Source organism: Arachis hypogaea, chromosome 3 (genome assembly GCF_003086295.3).
Source record: "Arachis hypogaea cultivar Tifrunner chromosome 3, arahy.Tifrunner.gnm2.J5K5, whole genome shotgun sequence".
Lineage (NCBI taxonomy): Eukaryota > Viridiplantae > Streptophyta > Magnoliopsida > Fabales > Fabaceae > Arachis > Arachis hypogaea.
Genome location: NC_092038.1, coordinates 30,276,048 through 30,286,222, shown reverse-complemented (window position 1 = coordinate 30,286,222; position 10,175 = coordinate 30,276,048). Strand labels below are relative to the sequence as shown.

Sequence of the window (10,175 nt, the reverse complement as noted above, 5' to 3'; positions counted from 1 at the left end):
TATAAATTATGTATAAAATTTAATCAAAGAATAAATTAAAGGATTTTAAAAAAGAAACAATTAAATTATCCAAACTAATAGGCTAAAAATAATTATTCTAACTAATATTAATTCAAACGCATTGAATTTCTCAAATCAATACAAAATGTATCCAACTAATTTTCTAATTTAATCTATGCAAAAAGAGAGATCCAGAGGAACAAATGCTTTTCATTTTCCAACTGATAGAGGCAAATCACATTAAACACAACTATAAAAAAAAGTGTGACACAGCAAACTTGTGTTTAATTCGGCAAAGAAGCCAGAATGGCTATACACACATAGAAAATTTCCTCAATTAAGTCAAATCCATCATCAAGTATAAATCAATATTTAGAGTTTACATGTGCAAGGGGTCAGCATTTAGCAATCCTCAGAAACACCATGGTATAAAAAATTTGGTTGTGCAGATCCTCTTTCAGCAACAACACTCACCAGTAGAACTTCTTCTTCTGCTAAATAACATCATCTAAATGAAGGAAATAAGGAAATAAGCAATTCAGATAAGTCACCGTTTAAGGGACAATAAGGAAATGAAAACCTAAACAGAATAAAAATTAGAGAATACCAAAAACTTAAACCATTAACCATACCTTATTACAGCACTTCATTGCTGCTGTACGAAGCATTCTCATCATATACCTACAATATCAGCAATATAAAATCATTAGTACTAGCTAATAAGCAGCAATTAAAACTTAGTCATACCTCATAGGTAAAAGTACTTACCAATGAGTCATCTTCAATGTTCATGTGATCATCTGAATCATTATCAAATGTGTCATTTCCACGGCCTTCTAACTGTGAAATGCCATGACGAACACGACAAGTTGTTCGATTGTGGCCCTCCATGCTACAATGTCCACATTGATGTTTTCTTTTATTGGACTATGAAGCCCCTCCTTTTGTCCTACATTTTCTGGGTCCCTTGGCATGCTATGTCTGAGATCATTGGTTGCAAGCCCAGCTCTTGAAGCATCCACTTGCACATCATCTCTTACACTATCTGCATCATTGACCAACCCTTCTTGTCTAGCATCTTCCTCCTTAAATTGTTTCAATAAATTCATAGCCATTTCCCGTGTAAAGATAAATCTCTCGTTATCTCGGCAAGCAAAGTTGGCTAGTTGTCTAAACCAATCCATCAAACAACCGTATTGACTAAGCATCAAAGAATCCCAATGAAATACGATCGCATTTTGCAAACCAACTTTGGCAGTCTTGGTCCACCTAGGCAAGACTAATGACCCTGGCAACTCTTCTATATCTTTATGCACTAAGACGCAAACTATGTGTTCACAAGGTATGCCAAATGATTCCATTCTCATACATGAACAATTGAATTCCATCTCAATGTCACAACAGAATACACGCCACATCTCATTTGGCGTTCGGTCCAAACCGATAGAGTAAATCACATAAGAGCATGTTTGCCTCATATTTATTACCTTCATTGATGTAGCCCGTACAAGGATTGGTTGGAACATATGAAATATTGATAGGGTGTAAACATTGGCAGCACTCCTCTCTAACTGTTGAAAACAGGTTTGCATACTGGGTCTCCCATTCACAGAGGCGAGGTCAGCTTGGACCTCTTTCCACCTTATATGGTCAACACAACGATTAAAGTGTTGAATGAACTCAACCAGATTGTACCTTGAGTTGACATACTTTGCAATGATCGAGTTTAATCCCTCGCACCGAGAAGTAGTCCAAAAACCAGCAAAAAACTTCCCTCTTATATGTGCAGTTGCCCATGAATGTCTCTTTTTATACATATCTAGGACCCAATTCTTGTTTTCGACACCAAATCCTTCAACCATTTCAAACCACTTTTGACGAAATACATCAATTTCATAGTCGCCTAGCATACACTTTTTAAACATGGAGGTAAACTGGGGCTTGCCAATGTTACTTGTTGCCTTGCGAATCAGATGTCATGCACATAATCTATGATGTGCATTAGGAAACTCTTTCTCAATGGCGAACTTCATTGATAGATCACCATCCGTGATCACTGAAACAGGTGCTTTCCCATTCATTGCCGCCTTCAGTTGTTGTAGCAACCACCTATATGTGTCTTTTTTCTCATCGCAAAATAAAGCAGTAGGAAAGATAATTGTTTGGTTATAATGATTGACACCAGAAAATACCACCAATGGACACATATATTTATTTCTCTTATAGGTAGCATTAAAAGCCAGCACGTCGCCAAATAATGAGTAGTCTGCCCTACTGAGACCATCGCACCAGAATAAATTGCGCAAAGTACCATCGGCATCCATGTGATGATTATAATAGAGAGAAGGGTCATTTGTTGCTTGATCTTCTAGATACTTCAAAGCTGCATATGCATCACCGGGTAATTGGCGCCTCTGCTTTGCTATTTTATTGTACATGTCCTTTTGCGTGAAAGAGAGATACTCGTAGCCACCTGCCTGATTTGCTAATGCCCGATATATCTGCCCAACACTAATCCCACCCTTTTTCATGTTAACCATGTGGCCAATATCAGCCTCGGACATGAATCTATGCCCAGGGAGCAATCCAGTCAATCGAGGATCCAGAAGTGGATGATTGTGTTCATCAGAAAAATAAGAAATAAACCAACGACCACTAGGTGCATCTACACGAATCTCCATCATTGCACTGCAGCCACACCTTGTCTCGGGTGTAGGTTTTCTCTTAAGGTTTCCAATGCCGTAATTATTCGGTGGTCTAAATCCTTCACGATGACATACAAAATTCTTCAACTTAAGTGCGCCCGCACGACTCTTCCTAGTCCTGTTCTTCCGAGCACTAAAGCCTTTTGTCCTTGCATATCTATTGTAGAACTCAAATGCAATGTCGACATCAGAAAAGTGAAAATGACATACATCTTCATCCCTGATGTTCCAAAATTCAATCAGCCCAATGTCTTAGAGTGAGTCAATGTTATACCCTTCATCGAAGCCGTGATAATCGAACATTGGTTCCACATTTGTGTCATCCTCATTCATATAATCCACGTTAACTTCCTCATGTTTTTCTTCCTCCTGCTCATACTGATCATATGATGTATGCTCGCTATTAACCCCTTCATGAGAAAATTTCTGACCCATAATTTCCTAAACACCAATACACAATTTAAAATGAAACTTAAGTTTGTATATAAATTGCCAAACACTGAGTACCAGCCATCACAAATCACAATCTTTTAAAATTGAAATCAATCCAATAGTGTCAATCTTAGGAATCATGGAATTGGACACGAGTTTCATTTATTGTATTAAGGGGAAATGAAGAAGCGTGAATCCAAAATCTAATGGTGAAACTATAAGAGTAAAAATAGAAAGACAAGAACAATTGGCAATGCCAGCTATGCATGCGGTGGGTGCAAAGGACAACAAAATATTAAAGAGTATATATCCTCTATATATAATCTATCTATATTTCTGATCCCATGTCACAAAATTTCCGCCGCTTGCAGCCACTGAAGAACACATCGTTTCCCCTTTGAGAACCCCGCAAAGTTTGCTTGGCTGCCACCTCAATCCATAGAAACAGATTGCTCGCAAGATTAGATAGCATATGCCATTCCTGCTGAAATAACCCTATTTTAAACACACTGCTTTCTTTGAGTTGATTGATGAGGTGTTTAATTTTCTCTTTATATATTGTGAAAGGCACTTTCCTGTGCCAGCTGCTGCATCAGCACACAAAAGTAGTTTTGGCAATTTGTATAGAGTGGTGGCAAATTTACAGAGAGAGAGAGGTACTCAAATCCATAGAACATGGATGTGAGAAAATTTATTCATTAAAAGTAGTGTGTTTGGAATCTTAGGGTTCTTAATTGCTAATGATTTGGAACAACATGACAACTATTTTGGACATGCCATGTTCAGTGGCGCCATTAAATACAACAACATTACAAGCCTTATAATAATTAATAACTATTCATTATTTCAATCCTTTCATTCAAATCGTAAAATCTGCATAACATTTAAGTTTTCAAACTTGTATCATGTCATTAAGATACAAGGTCAGAGGACCATTTTGTGACACATGATTTTCTCTATAAGCATACGTATGGATTTAGCTAGCTTGTTTGTAACTATACATTTTAAGAATACTGGGCCAAGTTGAATGAATAATATAAAACAATGGTGAGGTCAATTTTACATTAATCTACATATATGCTTACAAATTACAAGAACATAAGAAAAACACCTACTTGTAACATAGGATGGTAGTGAAGTCACAAGATATGGAAGCTGTGATATGTTTAAGAACTAATAACCAGAGCAGAAATGAACTAGATATGTCACATATATGGTATACAATAAATCAAGTGCTACTTCATCCTAACCTTTTGATGTTATCAAATAGTGATATGCTAGAGTAAAGACTCAAAGAATCTATATGAAGTATGATTGGCCCTGATTCATCACCTTTATCCGGGATACAAATAATGATTAAGCTCCAATTAAGTCTGAATACATGAAACATTACAAGAAAAAGAATCCAGAAATGAGAGAATAGACAAGAGAGATTAAAATATAACAATAAAAATGACCCTGCTGCCAATATAAAATTGAGCATGAAGTGCATTCATAGGAGCACAGAAAACATAACTATAAAAATTTACAGTTAAATAACCCATTCTTCATTTGTTTTTTCTTACCAGTTTTTCTTCTCCCACTATTTCTTCTAATATGAAAAACTCATAAGGCAGAAGAGACTTAAAATATATCAAAGAAAAAACTTATTAAATAAGCTGAAAGTTCTGACTATTTATGATGTGTTTTTATGTTCAACTTGGCACAAATGGTACTGGGAACCTGGGAGGTGAATTAGCCATCCTTACCCATTTGGTTTACGCATATTCCTAACTCCTAAGCAATATGGCACTGATACCTGTATGATTCTTAAATGAATTCAGGATCTGGAAAAACCACAACTTATACAAAGTATGCGTATTATCATCAGAAGAAGGGCTGGAAGCCAGCACTTGTATGTGCAGATACATTCAGAGCTGGTGTATTTAATCAATTGAAGTCATAACATATACAAATAAAATTATTTTTAATGAAAATACTGAATAGATCTCTAAGTTTTTATTGCAAGCATAATTAAATTTCTTGACTATTGAGAAAAAAACGAATTTCTAATCGAACGCCAAAAAGCAGAGAAAGCGCATCAATCATCAAACCACAACACCAATAAAATCACAACGATAATAGCTCTCCAAGAAATCTAATCACAACGATAAAATGTGTACCAAGATGCATTAATCTAGTATACCAAAATTTTCACATGGAAGATAACGTTATCTAATATATGTAGTTAATCTTACATGGAGAGACAGATTTACATATGATAATAACACAATAATAAGATGGAAAGGGTGGACAATTTAGTCTCAAGATTATGGAGGCTAAAGGAAAAGCAGTCAGTCCTACAAATTAACGTACCATTCCTAGGCGTTGATTATTTATATCATGAGGTGACTATCTGTCATGACCAGCCAAATGAGAAATTATGCGCTCCAAGAAATCTAATCTTTCTCAGTTTCTCGTCTTGCGCGGCATTAAACAGCATGCAGCATTAAACAACACACACTTAAACTTATCAGATTAGAAGGGTCTAAGATTTTCCTCCAAATAAAATTACTAGAATCTTCTCTCATTTTCTATTTTTTCCTCTAGAGATTTACAGAAAGATTACAGAACAAGTCCATAGCAATTTTCAACGAAGATTTTGAAGATAAGGACTTGTTAGGATTCTTAGGCGTGTTAAATCAGCTCAAATCCCTTCCTACTCTAGCAGTAATCTACTAATTCAATATACAAACAACAAACACAATCTATTTACACAACAAAGCTATAAGCTGTGATCCTATCAAATTAATTCATACAATTTAATTAAGTCCTAACCAATCAAAAAGTGAACCACAGTGGAGAAGAAACTTAGTTGAATGCAATCAAAATCATTTAACATGCAAAAGAAGAAACAGATTATAACCAAAGAACGAGCAAACAAAAAAGTAATACAAATATGTTCACCTCAGCGGTGAAAATTAGCATTCATGTCCTCCCAGGGGATTCATTGCCACCCAGGGTTTCAAGAAAGCCAGAAGGATCAATTTTCACTTTCTCAATGACAGAAAGTGCAGACAGAACCTTTTCTGCTGCTACCTTTCTCGTATTAGCTGCATCTTTTAGCACTTTTACACTTTCCTCTACTTTCTAAGCAGACATGAAAATAAATAAATAAAGCATATCAAATTCAAATCAAAACACCAAGGAAACTCGAAGCAGGGCAAAAATCATTGCCTGAAAAGCTACCCTAAGGATTCAAAATTCATCATCTTGACTATTCTAAAAGAATCAAACTGAACTAAAAAGAAGGCAGAGGAAAAAGTATACCTTGCTTTCGCAGAAAATACAGCAAACCCCTTTCCTCACGCATTCACATTTGGATTTATCATCTGGTGAATCATGGTCACGTGTTCCTGTGATTAAATCAATTCAACTTGGTCTTAGAGATAATGAATTAATGAATGATACGGGTAGAAAGACAAAATTTACGGCTAGAAAAAATGTATACCTGATGAACCAGTTGAGCGATTTAGGGTCGCAGAAACCTCTTGTCTTATTGAGCGTGGGAGGCGTGGGGAGGCGTGGCGCGGCGGTAGAAGCAGGGCGTGGCGGCGGGGGAGGCGTGGCGCGTCGGCGGAAGCAGGTTGCGAAAATTTGCAGCAGAAGAAGGGGATGAGAATGGCAGGGATTGCAGTTGGATGAAAACCCTAACTGCTTCTCTTCTCTGAATGCCCCTGAGTCTGAAATAAAAAAAAAGGAAATGGCAGAGTTAGGGTTTTCCAAGAACTCTAAGGAGAGGGGAAAGTGAGGGCAAAGTTAGGGAAGGCAAAAAAGGCTTCAACCTGGTTGATGCTCTCGAAGAATCAGTAATCTCTCTCAGTTTCTCGTACCAAAAAAAGGGAAAGGAAGAAAAGTTAAAAACTAATAATTTGACGGATCAAAATGTAATTAATAAATTTTTTTTTTAAAAAAAGGATACATTTTGTAATTATTTTAATGTAGGTTAATCATACTCCTACAAAAATGTAGAAGCAAGGAAGGCATGGCCCAAAAATCAAGTACTATTTTATCAGCGTCAGAATTTTTTGGGTATCGATTTGGTATTTACTTCTATCCATATTATTATTATTATTATTTAGGTATTTAAAATTTAAAATAAAAATAAATCACTTTATAATTTTTTAAATGAAATGCGAGTTAGTATAAATATATTACAAAGCGAGTAACTCGAATATTTCTTTCTTTAAAAAATTATAAATTGATTTATTTTTATTTTAAATTTTAAATATATGGAAATAATAATAATAATCTAGGGTTAGTTCTCGTGGTTACTACAATGGAGTTCGTTTTTGAAGTCTTAATGGCTCTGAAGTTGTTTGGATCAAACCCTGCAATATAAGCGACTTTTTGAACCGCACAATGGGTTTGATCTGAGCCGTAATCTGTACACTAAGAGCTTTTCGATCTTGTCTTTTACTATCTGATTCTGGCTACAAATGTTGTCAATATTATCTCGCATGTTGTGCCTGACATGACGCCCCCGTGACCCGTGAAGAAGAATTCTTTTGGTAGCCTCGACTCTTGGCCAAGCCAGTCCATGATGGTGCTCTCGAGCTTGATTGTCGTCGGGAAAGAAAACGTTAAATCCAACGAAATGATGTTGAGTCCTGTGTTGAGCATCTCGCCCATGAAGCCAACAAGCACTTGATGGGAAGAATGCAAAAAAATTAGGGCTCTACCAGTGTGTGATCCCGGGATTATTATGTGTTTCTCATGTCATGAAGGATGGTTTTAATGGACAGGCCAACAGGAGCATGAGATGGAAGCTGTTTTTCAAGATACCGGTTTAACTTGACTTAAAACCAAATAGTTTCTAATGTTATCATAATAATTAGCAAGAAAGTTAAATATCATGTGGCCTTGCGCGCTGAATTTTTCAACATCCAAAGGGTTGTTCATGGTGAATGAATTATAATTATTCTTGCTATCAATTTGAGTTGTTCTCATGTTTACTTTGTTTTGGAATGATTATGTAAGGTTTAAATGTTAGTTCTTTATTTCGAATGGCTAAGTGAGGTTCGTAGGATATATAGATACAAATAAAAAAGAATATTTTATATTTTTTTAACTGAATATTCTATATGTTAAACTCGTTCTGTGGTTGTTTTAATTTTTTCTCTTATTTTTATGTTTTTTGTTCCGTTTTCATACGGAGGTTATTTTGTGCTACAGAAATTAAAAGGACTATAAATCTAGCCTCCGATTCTTTTATTATAATCACCGACTCATTTCTCTGATTTTTGTTAGTTTTTGAATAATTTTTTGTCTTACAGCCATTATTAAAATAATATTTTTTTGTTAGTTTTAAAATGACAAAAATACTCTTTTAAAATCATTTATAAAAGGACTAAAATACTGTTTTACAATTAAAGTTGTTTAATTTTTATTAGAAATTAGATATTTTAATTTAATTTTAAAAATAATAAAATATTCTTTCTTTTTTAAATTTTAGATAGATAAAAATGTCCTTTTATTTTTTAATTGTCTTAATATGGTTAGAAATTTGAATTTGATTTTAAATGAATAGACTATTAGTTTAGTTAATCTTAAAAAGATTAAAGTATCCTTTTTAAAAATTTGTTTTAAAATACTACAATACTTTTTTAAATGAATTAAAAAAATAAAAATTTGAATTTGATTTTAAAACCCTAAAATACTTTTGTAGTAAATTTTATTAGAAGTCTAAATAAAATACACTAAAAGGTTGCTTTAGTCCTTTAGTGATCAAACTCTCGTATTTTGTTTCTAATACAATCAAAGATCTTAATCCTATAGGGTATTTTAGTATTTAACATTAAATCCATTTTTTATTTATAATATTAGCAAACAACATTAATATATCCTAAAATGTTATTTTATTCTCTTTAAATTAGTTCTTAAAGGAATATTTTATTCTTTTAAAATTAAGTTTTAAAAGGGTATTTTAGGCTTAAAATTAAATAAAAGAGTATTTTAGTTATTTTAAAATTAAACAAAATTAAAGTTTAAAAGATTATTTTAGTCATTTAAAAATTCATTGAAAGGGTATTCTTGTTTGCAAAATTAATCAAAAGGATGTTTCAATCATTTAGTTATTAATTGTCAACATCATGATAGTATAAGAAATTATATAATATATTTTTTTGAAAAATAAGTAAAAAATAAATACTGATAATATATATATATATATATATATATATATATATATATATATATATATAATTTGTTTGTTCATCCATGTTTTCATTTTATTATTGATACATATTAATTTGTCGTCATACCAAAATAATTATCTAATATTTTGTGATGAAGTATCTCATTCCTACATTTACGTAGGAGTATAGAGTCTATGATATTTTATAGATACTTTAGTATTAAGAAAAAAGTCTTTTCAATACCAAAATATGTTGTCTATTTTTTTTATTTTTAAACTTAAGAAAAAAAGTATATTTTGCTTAAAAATGATAAGTGCAGTTTATAATTTTATCAAATATATCAACGTTTAAAAACGTAACAACACATTTTTTTTATGCATGTAGTAATTCGTTGGCATCTAAATTAAACAAAGGCATTCTTATAGCCAATTTTCGTTGGCATCTAAATTTCAATTGATATATGAGAAAAAAGTATTCAGGTGACTGCATTTTTCTCATAATGAAAAATTTAGGATACAGGAATAAATTAAGTTGACACCTTATTTTGATCAAGAAATAATACGGTATGTAGTAAAATTTGGAAATGATTTTTTCTTTTTTTATCATACAATACTCACACATTCACACGTAACACACACACTCTATTAATGGTTCATCCACCGTCTCTAGTGAAATTCATTTTAACCAAGGTACAGCATTTTAAGGATATTGGCACTGAATCTGTTTTTGATGTGAATTGCAATATTAACACACCAATCTATTTATCTAAATGTTGGCTTATTGCATTATTGTGGTAGATAGTAGAGTATGATTTAACTTTAAACTTCAACCGTGTTAAAATTCAACTCCTCTTCAGAGTTAT

General features: G+C 33.1%; 2 protein-coding genes across 2 annotated transcripts; both read right to left on the bottom strand.

Annotated features, from left to right (window-relative positions):
• Nucleotides 1-636: 636 nt before the first annotated feature.
• Nucleotides 637-1,910, bottom strand: LOC112775722 (protein FAR1-RELATED SEQUENCE 5-like). The gene is made up of 3 exons (XM_025819556.1): nt 954-1,910; nt 769-840; nt 637-681 (listed from the first exon to the last, which is right to left on the bottom strand). Exons 1-3 carry the CDS (start codon nt 1,908-1,910, stop codon nt 637-639), a joined length of 1,074 nt encoding a protein of 357 aa, XP_025675341.1.
• Nucleotides 1,911-1,976: 66 nt separating this feature from the next.
• Nucleotides 1,977-3,140, bottom strand: LOC112775713 (protein FAR1-RELATED SEQUENCE 5-like). The gene is made up of 2 exons (XM_025819549.1): nt 2,980-3,140; nt 1,977-2,925 (listed from the first exon to the last, which is right to left on the bottom strand). Exons 1-2 carry the CDS (start codon nt 3,138-3,140, stop codon nt 1,977-1,979), a joined length of 1,110 nt encoding a protein of 369 aa, XP_025675334.1.
• Nucleotides 3,141-10,175: the final 7,035 nt, after the last annotated feature.

Excerpts from the sequence above, each read along its gene's own strand:
- LOC112775722 (XM_025819556.1), bottom strand. The coding sequence starts at position 1,910 with ATGCTAGGCGACTATGAAATTGATGTATTTCGTCAAAAGTGGTTTGAA. Across the intron at positions 841-953 it reads TGCCAAGGGACCCAGAAAAT|TTAGAAGGCCGTGGAAATGA; the intron begins GTAGGACAAAAG and ends GGCATTTCACAG. Across the intron at positions 682-768 it reads ACATTGAAGATGACTCATTG|GTATATGATGAGAATGCTTC; the intron begins GTAAGTACTTTT and ends CTGATATTGTAG.
- LOC112775713 (XM_025819549.1), bottom strand. The coding sequence starts at position 3,140 with ATGGGTCAGAAATTTTCTCATGAAGGGGTTAATAGCGAGCATACATCA. Across the intron at positions 2,926-2,979 it reads TATCACGGCTTCGATGAAGG|GGATGAAGATGTATGTCATT; the intron begins GTATAACATTGA and ends TTGGAACATCAG.